We start from the raw sequence: 21,213 nt of genomic DNA, 5'->3' as shown, positions 1-21,213 counted from the left end.
ATTGGTAGTATAAACTGATAATTAACCTCCGAGAATGCACTAGTACGAGTGTTAATACCTTCGTGAAAAAGGTGTATACTGGGCTGTGCCCCGCTTGACGAAATCCTTGCCGTCGTAGCTGGATGAATGTAACAATGAGCGACCTGTTGTAAAAGTACCTGTCGTTCAAACGCACAAATATTATCCTTGGGATATTGACAGTTCTAGAATCTAGTCACACAAGTCGTTTTTGTGTCTACCCTGATTCCTCTTTCTTATGTTCTAATGATACAGCGCATATGTATACTACCCAATGTCGTCCTTTTCGTCATTGTAAGACTGTAGCCTCGAACAAGTTTGTAATCTTTGCTACTAGGAAAAGCACTCTTTTTTAATATCACCAGAGTCTATTTCCTCCCTATTTTAGAACCCTCCTGCGAATGCAACATTTCCACAATTGTATCGTAATGTATATGACCAATGCGGCAAATACCGCTATTGATAGCGCAAACATCCAATACCGCGTCGGTTGCTCGGCCACGATCATGCCTAGCTGATTCAGGACAGTTTTGTTATCTGCGGGATTGGGATGACCTTGCTGCTCATAAACGTACGACGGTGGCAGCTGAGATATTTGTATAGTGGAATTCTGTAAGCTTGTACCGTCCTTGGACACTGCTTCTACAAAGGTGAAAGAGTGTTGCCCTGGAATCATAGCAACGGTCTCAAAGGCCTTTTTTGCAGTCTTGGCGATGAGGGACGGCTGCTGGATTTGCTCTGGTGATTCTGAGCCATAAAAGTTCCAAGACTCCACTTCGGTTGCTCCATTCCATGACGCGTAGAGAACCGTTGTGGCTGTATCTTTCGTTGCTCCGTATACATGGGAGGCAAATGCAATGGGTTCACTCACATGTAGCGAGGCCTTCCAGCTGAACTTGTACTGCCTATACTCGGCAAATCTTTCATATTGACTGTAGACTTGCTGAACAAGGGTTCCGTCTAACGAAAACTCGCTTGTGTATCCAGATTCAGACCATGAAACCAAAATATTCTCATTCTCCAAGAATTGAATATTCCCACGGCGGGCAGTGTATAAGCCGTCAGGCCTGTCCCACTTTTGAATGACAGTTGCTATCATCGGAGCCGTAGTCGTTGCTAACGAGACTAGCAATGCGGAAGAACAAGCGCCAGTGATCGACACGCCATCAGAGGCATTGTCTAAGAACGATATCACTGTATGAGTTTCGTTTTGGCTGTAGACTTGGGCGTCGTGCTGTGAACTGAAGTTGAAATCGTTTGTATGAATGAATGAGGAGCGCGGGCCACCCAATTGCCAGATGATAGAGCCATCGACGCTGGATATGAGAAATATCGCAGACTGGTGTCGCATAGACACAAGATAATGGCCCTGGGGTGTTTTTTTAACTGAATTTATGTGGCTGGATTTTGTACACGTCTTTGTCAGTAAACACTTTGCAAATTGCGACAACTTCGGAAAGATTAAGATAGAATGACGCATTAGTAAAGGGGGAGGCGTACTAAGCATCTTCAGGTTGTGCGGAATGAGAATCGGATGCCGGAACATAGTCATATGCCCACCATTCAAAAATGACCCTGTTCGTTTCTATCTCAACCTCCTGGAAGCCGTTATTCCTAACCGTTGCGTTGGCGTTCTCTGGGAGGGGTGATTCGCCTGGCAGGCTTTTCTTCGCAAGTAGTACTAAAGCGCTGTTTCCATCTTCAATGACATTGAACTCGTGCATATCAATATGCACTTGCTTCTCCCCGTCGCTCGCATAAACAGTCTTGACAATCTCGTATGCAGAGTTCAAGATGATGCCCACCCCACTCGCTGTAGCGACTGAAACCGGTCCCACGTCGCCTGCTATAAGGGACAATGCATCAGATCCTCGGTATCTTATTTTGCGAAAGTCATACACGTTGGACCGATTGAAAAGCATAGCCCCGCTCCAGATTAGTTCCTGTTATGATAATCTGAATTAGTTTATTGCTGTAGTTGGGGACAAAAGTGTGTCTGCTAATCACCCCATGGTTATCAAAGATATGAGGGCCAAACTGCCCTGGGACATATGAGTGAGTATCCGGCGTGTTGAGGGAATCAAAGGGTGCATGGAACCAGCTTCCCGGACTGACTAAATCGTCCCGATACGTCCTACATTCCGGAATAGGTGGCTTTAAGTCTGGTCTCTATTTATCAGGTAATTAGCGATACCAGGATTTGGACCAGAGCTGCACCTAGCGTGGCGATTATGTACAAACCGCTTGCGCAGGCGGGATGGCTAGGCCACACAGAGATAACGTTGAAATAAACAGGGAATGACTGACTGAAACATATGTCGCTAATCCTCTGTCAGTATTTTTAAATTCAACTGCAGTTACCCGCCATATGGAGGAAATAAGCAGATAGCATGCTTGTTGAGAAAGCTGCATGGCTCTCGCTGTCAATTGCTTGCGGACGCTTTGGCGAGTAATGATAGCCTTCGTGTGGGACTAGATGAGTAGTAATTTGGCAATCGGGATAGGCTGCACGCAAAACTTGAAATATGTTAGCTGCTTCAATGTCGCTTTAGATATACATGGCTCAATAGATAGTGTAAGGAAACGTTTCCACAATCTTTGCGATCATGACCTGTCTGACAGGGGGAAACAGGCTAGAGTACCTACGGAGCTGTGACAGGCCAAATATGTGAAATCAGCCTAATCAAGGCATTCTAAGCTATAACGAATCCGAATTTTCCGATTAATGCATCCTTCCCACTTTGTATCCTTGTTATTCCGAAGATTCTCCTCGTTTCAGGCGATGTAGAAAGCTTCTAGGCTTTACTTCCTATGGAAGAGCTGCATCGGGCTCATTATGTGAGTAGTTGAAGTAAATAAACCTTACAATATATAGTGGTCTGGAAGTCGATCATTCACAGCCTGACTGTTGGTTGCTATTATTTATTATGAAAATAAATTTCGCTGCCATGCTCTATCACATAGACAGGTCTACATGTGCATTACATGGAGCATTATCCGCTGTAGCTTAGGATGCGATGCGGCCTCTTATGGCATGGAAGCCTTATAAGACAGGCTTAGAGCGCGTGTTACAGATATGGCCATTATTCTTTCACAAACATAGGTACTCCGTATAAAGCTCCAACTGCTTATTACATTTTCGTTTACTACCTGTATCTATGCCCGTACAATTCTGCTGTTGCTGTACTAGAAGCTTGATTGCTCTAATAGAAGCTTGCTCAAAAAAGTCCCAATTGATGAAACATTGCAGGACATAACCCCGCTTGACCTGTGAACAGCTCCCGCCTATACAACACAAACACGGGGACATCTTGGAACTACAGCTACCACCTTGAACTATCTATTCTAGTGACAGCTTCGAGTCTAGCCGGTAATATATGCCATATGTAGTACACAATGAACTATAGGAACTAGTATTATAATCCTTCTGTCTCAGCCTATTGAGTTTAGCTGCATGCTTTTCAATTAACAAGAACACTATCCTGATCGGGCAGCCCATTGTTACCAAGATTGCCTGACCTTTGGCTATTTCATAGTGATTATGCGCATTTTAATTCTCGATTTCCTACTTTAACAACCTTGGAAGCCTGTTCAGCTCGTACATGTTTCTACGTCGCTAATATATGGACGCAGACTTGACCGAAGGCAATATAGTATTTTCTGAGATTTTGCTTCCACAGCAATTCGAGCTTCATGAATGTCTGAATTCTTGACTCAAGGAGTCGGGTATAGTTATCGCTTCCATATTCTATCCAAGGTGATGAGTTATTATGAAGATTGTGATGTCTTTATGCGCATTTGACAAGTACATGTGGCAATTCTAATTCGTTTCCTCCTTATTCGGCTCAGTAATCTCATAGTTTCTCTCCGAAGATGTGGACTCGGATTCCTTTTCCGACTCATCCGGCTCGTGGCTACGAACAACCAGGTAAGTCGGGACAATTGCCAGCCCTAATTGAAATATTAGATACAAGTCTTTTGTCAAAGGTTTTCATGAAATCTTTAAACTTACCAAGGAGTATTGTGTTAACGGCCAGGGGCACTCGTCCTCCATACCAGTTTCTTGTATTGAGGCCATATGACACGGCTTGAGCAAAGCTTTCTTGTCCACGCAGAATACCCGTCAAGCGAGTGAGCTCTGCTACATCATTCGTCATGGTAGCAACAAGATAGTATAGCCAGTTCTGGGCCGCCTGTTGTGAAAAGTTCCATAAAAACAGCACAAAAAAGCCTTTGACGTAGCCGGGCGTGCTCCAGTCCAAGAGTGGAGGATTAGAAGTAAACTGTTCTTGAACAACCCAGCCGTATACCCAAGAGAGAATATGTACTGCAACGACATAATAAAATGCATATTCCAAACGCTTTTTAACGGAAAAACGGGTCCAATCGAGCCACTGGCTAAGAATCTGCGAGGACAACAGCGTAGCAAAGTTGCTTACAAAGCCGATCAAAGCACGGCCACGTACGCTGAAGTAGTAAGCTTCAAAGTTGCCAGTGTACTGATTGAAATAAGCAGCCCAGAAGATCGGAAGAAGAAGCAGAACGTTACGTCTCCTCGATAGGTGATACAGAGCCTTGAACTCAGCAAAGAACGATGCTTCTCGTTTGACAATGACACGCGATCCATCGCTTCGTTGGACTTTGTGGGGTGGAGATAGACACAATGCCAAGGGAGCTGCCAAACATTGTAAAACAATGAAAATGATGTAGGTCACATAGCCAACGCTCCCTTTACCGGAAGTTTTTACGTTCAAGCCTAAGACAATAGAACCGCCAACAATGGGTCCCAATGTCCGGAACCAGACCCATATGTTCAAGTACCTGGCTCGCTTCGAAGGTTCTGGGTATCCGAGAGCGATGGCTCCCTCACTTGCCCAAAAGAGTCCAGCTGATATTCCGCAGGCCACGGCACCGACAAGCACGAACCATTCGTTACCAAAGCGATTGTTTGTGTAGAGACCAGCAGAATAAATCGGGTAGCCGAGGGCTCCAAGAAGAAGTGTGTAAGACAGCCCTATTCTATTGGCGATTGGGCCACCAAATAGGCAAAAAAAGCCCATTAATCCGAATACCAAGGCATTGGCGGCGTTGATCAAGTATGGCGATTCGGCTCCGCCAGCACCTGTTGTAAATGCGTATTAGATTGGCGCCCTCAGGCAAAACAGAATGTAACGGATTGAAAAGGATGTAGACGGAAAAGGTTACCTAGAGAGTTCATTGCATTCCATAAGCCAGGTGCTAAAAACCCAACACCACCGATAACACAGGCATTGAAGAGCGTACTCCGATACCACTGCCGCTTCTCATTCAATACCGGCGTGATACGCTCTTCGGCGCCATCTTTGGATACGCTGGCCTCTATGTCCGCCATGATGCCTATTCGAGTATCCCTTGTGTTGTAAAGGCTTCTGCGAGATGCTGATCGCTAGTTTAAAGGACATGGCTGGCTCTTTATATAAATGCATGCTTTTTGTATGGGTTTCCAAGAGGATGGAAAGGTCCACTTAGTGTTTTATGCGCCAGATACAATGTTTCTTTCCGGTATAATGACCGAAAGATTTCTGCTCGGTTAAAAGCAATCTTGTTTTTGTTTTGTGGTGCTCATTCTCTGCGAAAATGGCGTAAGAGATCGATGTGGAGCGGTGGGCCAATGACATGAATCAGGTAACCAGTGCCGCGACGATCTCAAAGGTAAGCTTAATAGATTTGATGCGTGGATTAATTTATAGATGCGTTAGAACATATGTAAATGGTAATTGTGTTTGATGATCCTTTTCCCATCAAAAGTCATTTATATAACTTCTTTCCCAAACCTCGGAGCAACGTCAACAATTGCTCATCTACCTGGTTCTATTTGTGTTTAATCCTCTTTTTATGGCACATATAGCTTTCCTCTGGGCTCACTTCCCTGTTGTTTCCCATCATTAACTCGTCTATTGTGTACCACATATACGGCGATTTGGAAAGCGGCGCTTGCGATTCCCACTGAAACCATTACAATCATTGTGCGTAGGCCAGTTGAATAACTGTAGCGATGAGTCAGTCAGTGACCAGGTCGAGAGAGGGATTGTGTGGAGAATGGTGGACCTACAGCGGCTTGTCATCAGCTTGGAAGTATTGCGTTCCTACCATAAGGCCACTAATAGCGGACATCACCCACATGCTGCAATAAAGAAAGGTCAGATCCATTACAGAGGCTGAAGATGGATGCGTGAGCAACTTACGCAATACTTATACTCTTCTCTCTGGGGTCTGTGCAATTAAGCTGAACCCATGAGTTGTGAATAGGATGATAGCCAACTGCGAAGCTGTTGACAGCCGTCCACAAACCCCACCTTGACCACTTTCCAACATGAGGCTGAAGTTGATGGGCTACTATGAGAGTGATCAAATAGCACGTCTGAGCAGCAATTACGGAAGCACCTCGTTGGTTGGTTCGATCGCTGATGAATGCGAATAGAAAAACAACAGCAAGTGCGATAAATGCACCCACGGCAGCCAGAGCGTTTGCCCTGGTTCTATCAAAGCCCAGCGACCTATGTGTCCTCCATCAGAATTTGAACAACACGACGTGGACATTTTCGAAGACTCACATAATGATAGAAGGGGTGTAGGTGGTTAAGGGACTCCATGTGGAGAATACCACAAATGTTGAAACGAAATGCGGCCAGCGGCGATAATGGGTCACTGTGCTCCAAATGACTGCTAGAGGAATCTTCTTGAGACCTTGCTCATTTAAATCCTCTCCACCATCTAATTCGAGACGCCGCCGCAAAATATTCGAGTCCATGTCCGTGAATTTAATCAACCCCTGGCCAAACAGAGGTTTTGGACGTGACGGCGATCCAGGTAGGAAAAGCAAGAGAATGAAAGAAACCGAGATTGTAAACAGACCCTCAACTACCTCAAAGTGCATGGGAGCGTCAGCCATTCATCTAGATCGGACGTGGGCATCATATTGAGAAGAATTCAGTTCATCTTACGTAAAAACAACCACTGCCATCCACGAAGACCACGATGCCCATCCAGCTGCAGAATGCCCGAGGCAAGCAGAGGGCTAATCGCATTGCCGCCAAACATTCCGAAGAAAAAGATGGCCACCCTCTTTGCAAGCTCCCGCTTGGTATACCAAGTCGATAATGTATAACAGGCTCCCGGAATATATCCAGCCTCTGCAAATCCAAGAAGGAGGCGGGTGGCGAGGAACCCCCCCTCGATTCTTTATAAAAACTTGCATGATCGCGATAAATCCGAATACCAGTACTTGTGCTGATATCCATTTCCGTGGACCAATACGCTGGAGAGCCATATTGCAAGGAATCTCGAAGACAACAATACCCATGAACATAAGTTGGTTGCCTAGGTTAATTGTCGACTGAGTGACGCCAATGTCGGCTGCAAATCCACCAGTCAAGGCACTCGCAATGTTCATTCGATCAAGCTGGAAAACTAATAGTCCGAGAAATAGAAGCGGTAGCACAGTTGTGTCTACTCTGCGTAAAGTTAGAACTTGATGAAAAGGCCAAGGGAATATTATATGTACTTTGTGCGAGCCGTGAGCTCTTCCGCCGGATTCCATGGTAGTTGTTGCTCTGCTCTAATCGATATGCTGGAATCTTCAGGCGTCGGATCGTTGGTGAAAAAACTCAGTTTTTTCTCGTCTTCTTTGGTCGATGTTGGTATCATCGTAAATCAATAAAGTAAAAAGAAATGTTGACATAAACTACCTAACGTTTAGCGGAGGCTATATCAATGTTGTGATAAGTGAACAATATCGATATGATATAGGTAGGGGGTACTTTAAAAGAACCTAATCTATTTAATACGACAATGAGAAACTTGATTTAGAGAGACCTTCAAAAGGTACGCTCTCTTCTTTTTCACTCTAGCCTTCTGTTATTATGTCACCTATCAGTGAACTCATAAGGCCGATTTGCTGTAGGCCGGCATTATGGCGTGCTAGATATGCCGAGTGCCAATAATTCAATGTAATGATACAGATCTCACTTCTCTACTTACTAATTTAAATCGGCAGTCGATTGCAAAACAGTATCATATGCTTTAACATCGATGTTCATGAGCAGCTTGCTGGCTCTACTTGGCACTAAAATCTTAACATCGCGTCCGATGGTTTGTCCCTGGCGATGCTCCGCAACCCGTTCTATAAGCGCCAACTTGCACATCATAGGCTAGCTCAGTATACCTTAGCGAGGCTACCGAATTGCGTGATGCAGCCCGCCATTGCGCAATAGCGAGATAAAGAGTGGTTTCAAGCAGTAAAGATAGAGCGATTCCAGAGAATGGTTATTATTTCGTTCAATTAATTGACACATTAATACTTATAGTAATGCGGCGCGTGCGGCGTATGCGGCAGCTTGTAGCTAGTCAAAAACAACCGGCAATTAGTATCGTTGTAAATCCTTTGAGAACTCTAGATCGGTTTTCATAAACTGCTCACTCTCGTTTACGTACCAATTCTTTTTTAAATTAATCTATATGAACAATTTATTGTGCTTCTTCAATTCTATAGCTCGTGAATTAGACAATCGCAGCTGAAACCATGGGCGGTCTTCCTGTACGGCGAGTAGCCATCATTGGCGCCGGACCAGCGGGAGCTATTGCCATTGATGCCCTTGCGCAAGAAAGGTCCTTTGACGTTATTCGCGTTTTCGAGCGTCGGGAACGAGCAGGAGGATGCTGGTATGTCAATTGATTCGTGTTGATTGTTGTCCGCAATAGGTTCTATGTTTTGAGAAAACATAGCCCTGAAAACATCAGTGTAGAGGCACGCGATTTCGTTTGACTGCTAATTATATAACAGGATAGATGATTCATCACATCCTCCTACGCTGTCCAATTTTGAATCGCTGGCAGCGCGTACAGCCGATGCGCCACTTCCTATACCGAAGACGCTCCCGGCCCAGACACAGCGGTCTGACCAACCACGCTTCTCAGAGTCGTCTGTGTATCCCTATCTAGAGACGAATATTGATTCTCTACCTATGGAATTCAGCAAGGAACCAATTCCAGTTGAACGAAGCGAGCTTTCAATAGCCCATCACGGACCAGACACTCCATTTCGCAAGTGGGATGTGATACAAAGATACGTCCAAGGTCTTGTCGATAGAAAAGGCTACAGCGACTTTGTTTCTTACGAAACGACAGTTGAAAAAGTAGAAAAAGTTGGCACAGAGTGGAAAGTCGTATTGCGAAAAAATGGGAAACACCGCGATTACTGGTGGGTTGAGTGGTTTGATGCCGTCGTCGTCGCCAGCGGGCACTTCTGGGTGCCATATATTCCTGCCATAGAGGGGTTAGAAGCATTTGAGAAAGCAAGGCCCGGCAGTATAACCCACAGCAAACATTTCCGAGGCCGTAAGCAGTTTGTAGGCAAAGTAAGTTGTGCGCTATCAATAAGTACGTGTGCTATCGAAGGGTATCTAATGTCTTCTCTACGCAGCGCATCGTCGTGGTTGGAGCATCTGTCTCTGGAGCTGACATTGCCTTTGACCTTGCCAATGTCGCACAGGCTCCGGTCCATGCCATCACCATTGGGCACACCATCAATGGATACTTTGGAGGCGAAGCTTTTAAGCATCCGAAAATAAAAAACCATCCTTCAATTGCCAAGGTTGAGGGGAGAACTGTGCATCTAATAGATGGAAATTCTATTGCCGATGTTGACTATATAATCTTTAGCACAGGCTATAGCTGGTCTCTGCCCTTTCTCGCCGATGTCCCTGTACGAAATAATCGTGTTCCAGATCTTTATCAGCACGTTGTCTGGCAAAAAGACCCGACATTGCTCTTTGTGGGCGCTGTGGCGGCTGGGTTGACGTTCAAAATTTTCGAATGGCAAGCTGTTTTGGCAGCACGCATTCTTGCCGGTCGAGCAGAGCTCCCATCTGTTGAAGAGATGCGAAAGTGGGAAGTCGAAAGAATCAAGGCACGCGGAGACGGTGTGAAATTTACGTTGATATTTCCAGATTTTGAAGATTACTTTGAAACACTTAGACAACTGGCCGGAGAAGGAGAAGAAGGGAAGGGGCGCAAGCTCCCGCGATTTCGAAGAGAGTGGGTAAGAGCCTTTCTCGATGGTCATGAGCGTCGCAAGGCTATGTGGAGACGACTCAATGAGAAAGCCCAACTTGAGCTGAGCGCGGCTCAAGACGGCAAACTTGATATTAGAGCACGGCTATGATGGCATTGCACATTTAATACATTGTAGATTAGCATGCTTTTGCCTCGACCCCGTGCTCCGAACACGCGAAGCGCGCACTGGCTCTATCCGAATAGTCAAACATAGAGAGAAGTATATTCCCATGTTTCAATAAACTTTTTGCAAGAATTATTACTCTCTTTGGGCATGCAACTATTGTTGAGTGGCATGGATGGTGTCGGAGTACATTTTGCCCCAAGGGAGTGAAGCACTGGCAATCCAGGCTTATCCTGTAAAAAACCCCCCCCTTCCGAAAATTCAATTCTCTTTTCTCAAGTATCCCAAAAGTACCGTATGTGGGCGTGATTCGCCAGCGTAATTCATATCTCATGGCAGTGACTCCACGATTTAAAACATTTTCCGCATCTCAGCCAATATAAATGCACCAGGCCCCCAATGATAGACTCTTATCGTGGTAGATGCCCCTGGTAGGTACATATATCTCACCTTGGCAGCGTTTCACTGCAGTTGCTGAGCATGCGCTGGGTAAGTATACCAAATCTTTACGTAAAAAGGTAGAAGATTAATGTATCGAGGCAAAGATTACTCTCTCTGTTTGGTGGCTTTTGGAGATAGGTAAGACTCGCACCGCATAGGCACTCTGTAACACAGTCCTCACAGTGTCTGAACGTAGGTTCTCCGCAGTACAAGTAACGAGAATCACATGGAAGTGGAGCGTATTGTGCATTAGCGGCAGCCAAGAATGGAACGGATGTCGTCGTAGGTTGCCGTTTCTGCTGCATCTTAACTAGCCGCCTCCATCCGCTAAACCGCCGGATGATGCACCAAGTCGGATCAGTACAATTTGATATATACATCTGGTAGGTTAAGGTTCTTCCATAAAAGCAGGATCGAGGCATCTACAACGAGTGTCTTAGAAGCTAGGTCAATACAATTGGGAGGTGTCCAATTAACACGAGAGTTTTTTAGAGGGTGGCCGCGAGCCGTCCTCATTATAAATACCCCGTCTCTGTCGGGCTCTTTGAGAAGGGGAAGAGTTATTCCAGACCTCGCATATTCTTCTTTCCAGGCACGTTAAAATGACTTCTTTCGATCTCACGTCTTATAAAGCCTTATCCTTTGATATATATGCAACGCTCATCGATTGGGAGACGGGCATCTTTGGACAGCTTCTACCACTACTCAGTAGACTTCCGAAAGGACATTCACTATGGAGCAAAAGTCTGGCCGATATTCGAGATTATCTTCTCACCCGATATGCAGCTCACGAACATAGACTGGAGATTCAGTATCCAAATGAGAAATACTCAAAGTTGCTGAGCATGGTGTACGAAAATGTTGCTGCGGATATGGAAATAGCCGTAACTTCTAGCGAGTCAGAGGCATTTGGTGGCGCCATAGGGAAATGGCCAGCATTTGAGGACACCGTGGCCGCCATGCAAAAATTAGGAAAATATTACAAACTCATTGCGTTGAGCAATGTGGACAAAGTGTCATTTGCAAACACCTTGCGCGGTCCGCTTAATGGCGTCAAGTTCGATGCAATCTACGTTGCAGAAGACATTGGCACGTACAAACCAGACCCAAACAACTTTAATTACCTGGTCGAACATGCAAATCAGGAATTCGGGATCCAGAAAAACGACATATGTCATACAGCACAGAGTCTGCCGTTTGATATTATCCCTGTTGCAGCAATGGGTTTTCGGCCCGCCGTTTGGATATCACGTGGAGGTGGAAGAATGGGAATGGGGGATTTAGAAGCGGTGAAGGATAAGGTTAATATTGGAGCGACGTATCAAACGCTAGGAGAAATGGCCATAGCTGTAGAGGCAGCCTTTGGTAAATCTGAATAATAATTAGTGTCCGTTGTCTGTATGCAATGGCTTAGTTGATAGATATAAAACAAAACTCCACAGCATAATGCAATTTCCTTTTCTAAACTCAAGCCTTTACAGTTCAGGCCTTTACAGTTTACAAAAGCAAAAGGTCGACTCCCAATCGCTGTTGAACTGCTTTCCAGTCTAACACGACCTGGTCTGGTTCGACGCCTCTCACAATGGCTTCTTGTGCACGATCATGCCATATTTGGCGAATAACTGTTCCAGCCACCAGACGGTTTGGGATTCCAAGTTGGCTTGATACTGCTAGCCAACACTCAACCATTTTCTGGTCTGCTTCATCCGTGGCCTCTGTAGCAGCAATAAAGACAGGCCACATCGATATTGCGCCTCCGCGAATGTACATAAATGTCATGGCATCCAGCAAGACGGATCTGACATACTTGCTGACGCCGCGTGGAGGAACCTTGAGAATGGCTTGATATATATAAATCAGGGCCGCCGTACGGAAGAGTCGAAGATGAAGACAATCCAAGAATTTAAACTGCTCCGTTCTGGGTAATGATTTCACAATACTCTCCCGCTCGGGAATATCGAGATCAATGCCGCATTGTGCGTGGTTTTCAGGTAATAATTCGGCAATATAGCTCTGAACAGTCAGACAGAGATTGTCAGGGACATCGCCATGCGCAATCCGCTCCATGAAAAGTCTGGTTGATGAGATTATGCGCAAAACATTGCAGCTTGCACCGATTGTATATCCAAAGTTTTGGCGGGAAGCAACGCCTTCGAACAGAATTTCGGTGATTGGGGAGCGATTATGAGGCTTGGCGTTTCCTGTTTGTGAAATTTCGAATGAAAGGGCGATGCTTTGAGATATTACCCAAGAATGCGTGGACTGAGCCCACGGCTTTTGCCGCACAAACTGAGTCACAAAACTTCCAGCTCCATTAAAGTGACTCCTCCAAGCGACCGAATCTCTTGCCTGACCCTGTTTTCGTAAGCAAACAATACATTGAAGATTGGCGGATAGGTTTTGTATACACTACTCACCTCCGAGATCATTAATGTATATAGAGTAGCAGCGCATGCATTGTATTCCGCTTCTTTCGTAGAGTTTAAGGTTTGACTTAGCTCTCTTAATGAAGAGCCGTAGTGCTCTAGTGCAACTGATTCCTTTTGATGGTATATATGTCGATTGTCTTTGTATAAATTGGCCAGATTAAATGCAGATTGAGCGATGATCGCATGGTACAAAGCTCGTGAAGCTGGAGACGAATCTTGCAGTGCTGTCGATGGGTAAACAGATTTCCAGGGGTTATTCGTGCTGTCCACTGGAATCATAATGGGGGCTATCCATGTCACATAGTGATGGAATATTGTGGCTTCATCTCGTGACGATGATAACCAGTCATATATTGTTGGCGTAAGGGGCCGTAGTAGAGAGTAAGAAACTTCGATGTATGGCGTGGGAGGCGTCTCTGACTGAGACAAATCTATTAAAGATGCAACATCTTGCGAATCCAATTCGGACTTGTCTGCAGTCGGATGATCCAAGATTGAGGGATCAGTCAGCTGCGTCGAATGAAACACTGTGAAGGGATTCAAAGGCGGCGAGTGGTCCGCAATCGGAAGGTCGATGCTATCCATCTCGTCGATCAGGCGCTGGATGTGATCGTCGCTGAAAGCCGGCCAACCACGCCATGTTTGCTCAAAATTCATGCTCCTTCGAGAAAACGGAGGATAAGTGCCAGTCTTTTGGTCTACCCAAACAAGCTGGATGCTATACCCTTCACACTCAAGCCTGCATTTCTTGCACTGCTTGCATGGTAGACCTACACCGTTGCACTTGACGCGCCGTCGGCGACAAGTCCAACAAGCGGAGAACGACCTTGTGACTTGCTTGCGAGCACGAGGCATCGTATGTATAAGTCAGTGAAGTTCTCTCAAGATATGTGCTTTCTCGCGATCCCAGTGGACGAGAATTTGTGAAATGCACGCGAACTGGCGCCTCTCGAAAGCAAAACTGGTTGTATGAGACAGCATATGAACAAAGTGTGTGGGCCCTGCGAACCCCGCGGGGAATTTTCATCGAAAGCCAAGTTTTCCCTGCGTTTATTTGGTGCCCAGTGCATAGGCGAAGGAAGATACGGTGCTTGGTGCTTGGTGTTGGTTAGGTAGTACCGTAGTAAGCAGACTAACATCGAGGAGTCATACGCCGAATACAGTGGGAATATCAAAAGTAAGGAACCTGCATGATTGAATGCAGCATACAGTGCGCGCTTTCTTATACATGTGGTTATACAATGCCATTAAATACGTCCGAAGTACTCCTGCGTAATCATTTTACTATATAATCCTAAATAAAGCTCTTTGTGATTATTGTGCCTAAATCTATTCCTTAGTGCTGAAAACACTACCCACCCGTTATCACTTGTCACTCATAACGACCTAGTTCAGATAGAATGCATCTCGACAGATTTCAGTCAAAATTGCGCCAAATAGCCAGGTACGAAAAGATTCTGCAGGCCATAAACTGAGGTGATCCTTTAACATCACTGGGGCCCTTAAACCTTGCTTATTTCAACTTGTAGTTTTCCTTTGTCCGCTTCTTCTACCAGCTGTTGCAACCTATCTTCTTTAGGCACGGTGCTTGATTTCCAAGGCTTGACACCAGAAGCAAAAAGCTGATCAATATCTGAATGGTTCGTTGCCGGTTAGCACATTCCACTCCTTGTACAAATAGCTTTGAAGTGGATGTTTAAAAAATTGATTACCTTCGAGGCTTCTTCTCTTTGTTTCCGGAAAAAAGAAGTACGCATGCAAGCATGCTACCACGTTGAATGTTCCAAATATGATGAATGTCTTCCATTGGATATTTTGAAAGGCTGGTGGTGTATAGTAATTGTTGGCAAATCCCAGAATCCAATTGGCAGACGTTGCAATAGACACGGCTTTGCCTCTGAGACGTATAGGGTAGATCTCGGATGGATAACACCATGAAATGGGAGCCCACGTGAAGCTATAGGTCGCAACAAGAAGGTAGGTGAAGGCAATTATTGCAGCTTTGGCGGATTTGGAATCGTCATTCATTGTCCATGTGACAGCGCTTGATCCGTCGAATCCGCCAGGGACATAGTGTCCATATCGGGCCATGACACCAGCAGTCGAGTATAGCCAGATCATCATGAAAAACGCTCCTCCAATGAGCGCAGGGCGTCGACCAATGCGGTCGAGAAAGAAAATCGCCGGCAGTGTAAAGATTACATTGATGATGTACTGAACACTCGATGCAATGAGTTTGACGTTGCCTGTAAGGCCAGCCATCTGGAATATGTACACAATGTAGTACAACAGAGCATTATTGCCGCTTAATTGAGTCCAGATGTGGACAAAGATACCGTTCGAAATACGATGTATATTGTCGCGATGGATCAGCTCTGCCCACTTTACCTTACCTTGCGACTCTGAAATGGCTATAGACTCTCTTATTTCCGCATATTGAGCTTGCACAATGGGAGCTAAATGGTCTCCATTTCCGTGAATGCTAGCAAGGACTTCGAGCGCTTCTTCCCATCGATCTTGGGATGCAAGCCAGCGAGGCGATTCCGGGATAAAGAATAGAGCAGTTAGCATAACAATAGCAGGAAACATCTGCACTGCCCATGGAACTCGAAATGCGACGTCTGTCTTGCTGTAAGACGCCCCGAAGGTGATGTAATACATGATAAGGCCCTATGTAAGACATATTATTATTCGCCGACTGATATAAAACTCATTGTACTTTGCTTACCCCCCAAGTGATGCTCCATTGTTGAAAGCTTAGAATGCGGCCTCTTATTTCAGGACGCGACAGCTCTGCAAGGTATAGCGGCGCCGTAGAAGTGAACAGTCCTACATTCAAGGTCAGTGTTTGATGCTTTCGATCCAGTGCTGTCATCAGTGTTTTCAGAAGAGCCCAGCTTACCAACCGCTCCACCACACAGCAGCCTGCCAACTATTAACATTGCAATGTCAACGCTGGCGGCACATATTATGGCGCCGATAACAAAGATCACGCAACCTGCCATCAAAGTATATCTTCGGCCAAACCTATCAACAACAAAGATATTCACCAGGCATCCTAGAAATGATCCACCGGAGATGCTTGCGGTAATGCCGCCTTGTTGATCGGCTGTTGGACTGTCAAACTCCTCTTTGAATGGTTTGGTGCTTAAGATCGCGGAAAGAGATGATATGTCAAATCCCTGAAGCAAGCCTCCAATGACCAGAAAAGCTGTAATAACATAAATGTTACTTAATTTGTGAGCCATTGTGAGCTATTTTGCAGGACAAAAATTGTTGTCGAATATTCGGAGGCTTGATAATGGCTATAGGTGTTGCAGCACATGCAGCAGCTCTGAATTTGAGCATAGACTGAGAATTCCGACTCCCGTAGATAGCTTCAGGCAGTTGATCACGGCATCTTTAATAATAACGGGAAAAAAAAAATTAGTGAGGCTAACAGACATTGATGAACAAGACACTCTCCATTATCTCTCTAGATTTGACTTGATATAGCCTGTAGGCATTACCTGAAGCATTACACCGACATCATGTACTCTAAGCTCCTCCTACATACTGATTACATGGGTTGGGTAAAAGCAGCAAGAGGCGGGGCTTTCAGGTTCTCATTTCCAAGACTAGAAGAATGCAGCTCTATCGTCGGCACCATACTTCCGTGAAAACCGGGGTTATTCCCGTGCTGCCTCTACTAAGCTGTCGCGACATATATGTAGATGATCACGACATCACCAAGGCAATGATGGCCGACTGTTTGACAAGATTTTTTATTGGGAATAGGCGTTTAACAGCTACTTCAAGGAACATTTCTCGGCGAATAATATATACATAGCGAATCTCGGAGGTCTTGGCAAAAGTACTATTTGTACTACTCCGAAATAGGTACCGAGAGTAATGGCGGCTAGAAAAGTCGGCCTGTATGAACTTATGGTATTGCATATGTAATTGCTATTGTCAGATAAATTAAGATTATATGATGGAGTTGAGAAATAGGTCTCAATCTCCGGCATCGACTCACTCTCCAAATCACTATGAGTGAACGTGGGGGCGGTAATAGTGTGTGACCAGGAAGAAGATGATATAAGCTCCTAGCATTATTTGATGCAAATTTTACGATCTTTATAGACTTTCGTAGGATTATATGTGAAGAGTATGGAAGACAATAAGATGGAACTTAGGGATAAAGCGAATTGAACAAGGCGTATGGCTTACGTGAATCAGATGATTCTGCTCGCTATTGTATGCATTCTCCTAATGGGTTGTAGAATAGATTGACATCATGAAAGTAGAGTACTTTTTAGCTTTCTAATCCATTTGAAACGCTTAAACTGGAATACTAATTTCTGTGAAGGGAATTAATTTGACAGGGGCAGAGAGTCCATACGGTTGGCCACCATAGCTACTAGCGTACTGTGATTGCTCCCAAGATTGGGTGACATTGACTTGCAGCAGCCGATTTCTCAACGTTGAAGATACTTCAATCTTCACATCATTTAGGCCCTTGATCAAAAATGGAGTGATGTCGACAATTGCGTCTGTGATATCGATAGGGCCTGTCCAGTGCCCATTGATCCAGAGACGTATAGTGTTGAAGACAGGACCAAGGTCTATTAACGCACCATGAATGTCTTTGGTGGGATTCCAAGCGAAGTGTGTTGTATATGTACCAAGTCCAGATGTACTAGAGAGGCCAGAAATATTGTACCAAGGAATTAATGTATCAAGGTTGAGGTTATGGTATTGGAATATCGATGTATAGTTGTTAAATCTGTCTGGGTTAGGCAGCCAATCTTGTATAGTGACGTTCCAAGGGCCAAGCTCCAGTGGAGTAGTTTGCTCTTGAAAGCCACTTAGTGTAAAATTATGACCGTTACTCAACGCGATCGCTTTTTGCCCTTGTGATGAAGAGCGAGCAATGATAGAGTGGCTGCTTGCTGAGTAGCTCAGATATTCGACGTTTGTTTTGACAACATGGACATCCGGAGCCTGAGTTTTGGAAAAAAATCCTTTTGGTGCAAAAGCAAGGATGGTCGACTGATTTGATTGCAGTTCGATCCAAATGTTGAATCTATCACCAGAGATGGTGTAGTTAAGAATTGGGTCAATGGCGCCCGTCCAAGCATCCAACGTGTAAGGAATGCCAGTGCCTTTTATAGAAGCTACTGTAGCGTGATCTTGGTATATGTCCGAGTTGTACACCCAGTAGTAGTCAGCGCGATTATCCACGTCGATTCTATGGACGTATAATATGGGAACTGGTGATAAATTTTCCGCTGCGGGCTGAATGTTTAGCTCTTTCAAAGCATTTACCACTTCGCTCTCCGACTCTAAACTTCTAACAGTAGGATATGTCAGTAGTTTCTGCATTTCTTGCTTGACGTATTGGTCGCATGAATCGCAATAATAAGGAGTTGTCTCGGGCAGACTGCCAACAAAGATAATTGAATATCCGCTGCTAGCATACTCTGTAAAGCGATCAACAGCCTCCGAAGTAATATTTGTAGAATTGTCCACGATAAAGGCAGAGAACCCAGGGCCATCTTCTGCAAGCAATCCATTGGTCACAACGGCGTTATCCTATAGAGAATCGTTAGAGCTATTAATATACTCGTGCATCATCACGGAACTTACAAGCTTAAGCAGCGAAGGGCTGACGGAAACATAAGAATATCCAGCGTTCTGCAGCGAATGGTCCCAGAAAATGTTCTCCCCCATGTTGTAATGTTTGATGTCAACCGAGAGGTATTTATGGCGATAGATACCAATGTCTACTCTTGGCACCCCAGTCTGAAGAATTATCTGTGTCCTGGCTATCCAATCGCCCATCTCTTGGACATGTGCCCAGCTGGGCTGCCGTGGCCCCCACATCTCAGAGTATAGCCATTCAAAGGTTGTTAGGCCAGGCCACTCGACCTGCGGGCGAATGCCAGAGTACGGGAAGCCATGCGTGACGATGCGGTTGACGCCACCAGCATAGTTGATCTTGCAATCATTCAGAATAACAGGCCAAGTTATGGCATATGCCTCATAGCGGTGCGCCCCAAGTTCGCTGGAAAAGATTTGCTTCTTTCCCATCATTGCGCCGCCTCCCATGGCACGAAAGGCGTCAATCACTCCATCGAAATAGTTGGATTCTGTCTCAGGAGCATCGATGTGTGCAGCTGCTGAGTTCATATCCCACGGTGGTGCAGCATTAGGTGCGGTCGCATATGGCTGTAGACTTCCTTGAATGTTCCATTTGCTTGTCCATTTAGAAAGTCCATCAAGATGGTATTGTTCGTACAACTCTTGCAGACACTGGTAGTAGTCATTGCGCAGCTTCCAACTTATATCCGTTCCATTCTCATGGTCATTAAAGCCGTAGTAAAAGTAGCTATTTGCGAGTGTGCTTGGGGGAAGACCAGTCGTACCGAAAAGAGCTGGTAAAGCTGTAGTGATATCGTAGTCGCGAGTTTGGCGAAAGTACGACGACAATTCGTCTGTCCAGAACAGCGTGGCTCTAAACTCAGCAGAATCTTCCCATGCGTACATGCCAAGCTGGGCCAGAAGATCTCCATTCCCTCCATTCATGACATATTTCTCGGTAAACCCTGTCCAGAGGTCTGTTCCCTCTTGGCTGAAGTGATCGACGACATAAGCAAACCAAGAGGCAGGATTATTGGGAGTGGTTGCATTATTAAATGCACCTTGCGCTGCTAAATAGCCTGTGCGACGCTGATAAAATGTAAAAAGAACATAGTCATTCCCATCAGCCGGAGACGTATAGTTCAAAATGCCATCTTTGACCAGGTTCGTAATATCGTTGACGCTATCGAAGTCAAGTTGAGTTACACGATTATCTTTGGAAGATACTTTGAGAGAAAAACGAATTAATGACGAGTTCATACATGCTAGAGGGTATTGGAATCTTGAACATTACCTTTGCTTTTGCGAGCGACTACAGCAGCGACAAACTTGTTGGTGAAGTTTGTGACAGGAGCAGAAAAGTCTGGCTTATTCGCATAGCCTGCATCTGTGCGACCTGGAGGCGGGATAGGGCCGTCAAATGTCTGGCCTGAGCTCAAACTGACGCTGCCATATGCCAGCTCAGTATTCATACCGGGAGAATCAGGATCCAGAATTGGAATTGAAGCGCCCTGCGTTGGTCCCAAAGCAAAATCGACGAGCAGATCCAAATCTTGGGAAGCACGGAGCATGGTGCTAAACTTTCCCCTCCAATTACCACCCCCGTAACCATATATTGCCGGATCTACAACAGCTGGCTCAATGCCATAATTCTCCAAACAAATAATCTCAACTCCACCCCATCCTGCGGCTTTGATCTCTTGTAAATCAGCGTATAAGACACTGTCGTCCACGTCGGCGTCTGGAACCCAGTACCGAAATGATGGCCGGGCCAACCCAATGGGGTTGGCAAACTCCGTAGGAACATCATATGCGATCCACGGAGCAGGGCGTTGGCCAAAACCAGGGCTTTTGTCAACAGCCACGGACACAGTGGCCAGCACCACGATGCCGAAAAATGATGGCAGTGAAGTCCTCATCGAAAGCTACTCTCACTCACAACCAGTATGTGCCGGAAGGAGTCTTGGTGCGTTGGGACAAAGTTTATTGACTCCCGATTCGGTTCGAGTCGCCGAGAAAGCAAGTCAGTCGACTTTAATGACTGCTCTAGGCAATCTCTCACTCAACGCAACATCGCCACGTGGGGCATCTCAATGAATGATGCCTTCGCCGGTCTGTCGGCCAACTTCATCGCATCATCGCGGCCCTGCATCATATCTTTTCACACATTTTAGCCGTCAAAGTCTCGCTGTCGGGTCAATGCGCGGGTCAATGGGTGCCGAAGAGGAAAATAAGAGATGGCCTCTGCTCCAGATACGGCTAAGCGGAGATGGTTATAGCATGCCGCTTTTAAGCTGCTCTGCTTGTCCCCTTGCCATTGACAGCGATACGATGACGAAATTGCGCGGTATAATGCTTGAATGGTGTAGATCCTGACCTTCAAATGACATTGGAAGCCCCGTTACATATGCATACGCCGGTGATGGCACACTTGAAGGCCCTGCTGAAGGGTTCCGATTTGCCGCCTTTCGTATGCCCGCTCGGCCT

At 45.5% G+C, this 21,213-nt stretch overlaps 8 protein-coding genes across 9 annotated transcripts; 2 read left to right on the top strand and 6 right to left on the bottom strand.

Annotated features, from left to right (window-relative positions):
- Positions 1-231: 231 nt before the first annotated feature.
- TrAtP1_002691 (uncharacterized protein) lies at positions 232-2,610 on the bottom strand. Its single transcript, XM_066111574.1, has 4 exons — positions 2,326-2,610; positions 2,026-2,187; positions 1,519-1,961; positions 232-1,418 (listed from the first exon to the last, which is right to left on the bottom strand). Exons 1-4 carry the CDS (start codon positions 2,428-2,430, stop codon positions 398-400), a joined length of 1,731 nt encoding a protein of 576 aa, XP_065967650.1. The 5' UTR covers positions 2,431-2,610; the 3' UTR covers positions 232-397.
- A 756-nt stretch (positions 2,611-3,366) lies between these two features.
- On the bottom strand, positions 3,367-5,472 carry TrAtP1_002690 (uncharacterized protein). The gene is made up of 3 exons (XM_014093788.2): positions 5,224-5,472; positions 4,031-5,140; positions 3,367-3,969 (listed from the first exon to the last, which is right to left on the bottom strand). The coding sequence occupies exons 1-3, from the start codon at positions 5,387-5,389 to the stop codon at positions 3,839-3,841; spliced, it is 1,407 nt and encodes a 468-aa protein (XP_013949263.1). The 5' UTR covers positions 5,390-5,472; the 3' UTR covers positions 3,367-3,838.
- Positions 5,473-5,719: 247 nt separating this feature from the next.
- Positions 5,720-8,135, bottom strand: TrAtP1_002689 (uncharacterized protein). Of its 2 annotated transcripts, XM_014093787.2 has the most exons (6): positions 7,562-8,135; positions 7,002-7,511; positions 6,612-6,918; positions 6,243-6,554; positions 6,110-6,181; positions 5,720-6,044 (listed from the first exon to the last, which is right to left on the bottom strand). In XM_014093787.2, the coding sequence occupies exons 2-6, from the start codon at positions 7,096-7,098 to the stop codon at positions 5,891-5,893; spliced, it is 942 nt and encodes a 313-aa protein (XP_013949262.2). In that variant the 5' UTR covers positions 7,099-7,511; positions 7,562-8,135; the 3' UTR covers positions 5,720-5,890. The 2 variants fall into 2 exon arrangements, with proteins under 2 accessions (XP_013949262.2, XP_065967649.1); XM_066111573.1 differs by having other exon boundaries at positions 6,612-7,511.
- A 322-nt stretch (positions 8,136-8,457) lies between these two features.
- On the top strand, positions 8,458-10,432 carry TrAtP1_002688 (uncharacterized protein). The gene is made up of 3 exons (XM_014093786.2): positions 8,458-8,718; positions 8,840-9,413; positions 9,479-10,432. The coding sequence occupies exons 1-3, from the start codon at positions 8,579-8,581 to the stop codon at positions 10,217-10,219; spliced, it is 1,455 nt and encodes a 484-aa protein (XP_013949261.2). The 5' UTR covers positions 8,458-8,578; the 3' UTR covers positions 10,220-10,432.
- Positions 10,433-11,073: 641 nt separating this feature from the next.
- On the bottom strand, positions 11,074-14,099 carry TrAtP1_002686 (uncharacterized protein). Its single transcript, XM_014093784.2, has 2 exons — positions 13,093-14,099; positions 11,074-13,030 (listed from the first exon to the last, which is right to left on the bottom strand). Exons 1-2 carry the CDS (start codon positions 13,957-13,959, stop codon positions 12,173-12,175), a joined length of 1,725 nt encoding a protein of 574 aa, XP_013949259.2. The 5' UTR covers positions 13,960-14,099; the 3' UTR covers positions 11,074-12,172.
- On the top strand, positions 11,278-12,054 carry TrAtP1_002687 (uncharacterized protein; the record flags this gene model as incomplete). Its single annotated transcript, XM_014093785.2, has 1 exon — positions 11,278-12,054. The coding sequence occupies one exon, from the start codon at positions 11,278-11,280 to the stop codon at positions 12,052-12,054; it is 777 nt and encodes a 258-aa protein (XP_013949260.2).
- Positions 14,100-14,606: 507 nt separating the features above from the next.
- Positions 14,607-15,765, bottom strand: TrAtP1_002685 (uncharacterized protein; the record flags this gene model as incomplete). The annotated part of the gene is made up of 2 exons (XM_014093783.2): positions 14,607-14,737; positions 14,817-15,765. 2 exons carry the CDS (start codon positions 15,763-15,765, stop codon positions 14,607-14,609), a joined length of 1,080 nt encoding a protein of 359 aa, XP_013949258.2.
- A 1,659-nt stretch (positions 15,766-17,424) lies between these two features.
- TrAtP1_002684 (uncharacterized protein) lies at positions 17,425-20,645 on the bottom strand (the record flags this gene model as incomplete). The annotated part of the gene is made up of 3 exons (XM_066111572.1): positions 17,425-18,678; positions 18,733-19,952; positions 20,021-20,645. The coding sequence occupies 3 exons, from the start codon at positions 20,643-20,645 to the stop codon at positions 17,425-17,427; spliced, it is 3,099 nt and encodes a 1,032-aa protein (XP_065967648.1).
- Between the last annotated feature and the right edge of the window lie 568 nt (positions 20,646-21,213).

The sequence above is a fragment of the Trichoderma atroviride genome, chromosome 2 (assembly GCF_020647795.1).
Source record: "Trichoderma atroviride chromosome 2, complete sequence".
Taxonomy (NCBI): Eukaryota; Fungi; Ascomycota; class Sordariomycetes; order Hypocreales; family Hypocreaceae; genus Trichoderma; species Trichoderma atroviride.
The sequence above is the reverse complement of the archived record's forward strand: the minus strand, read 5'-3'. Positions and strand labels throughout refer to the sequence as shown.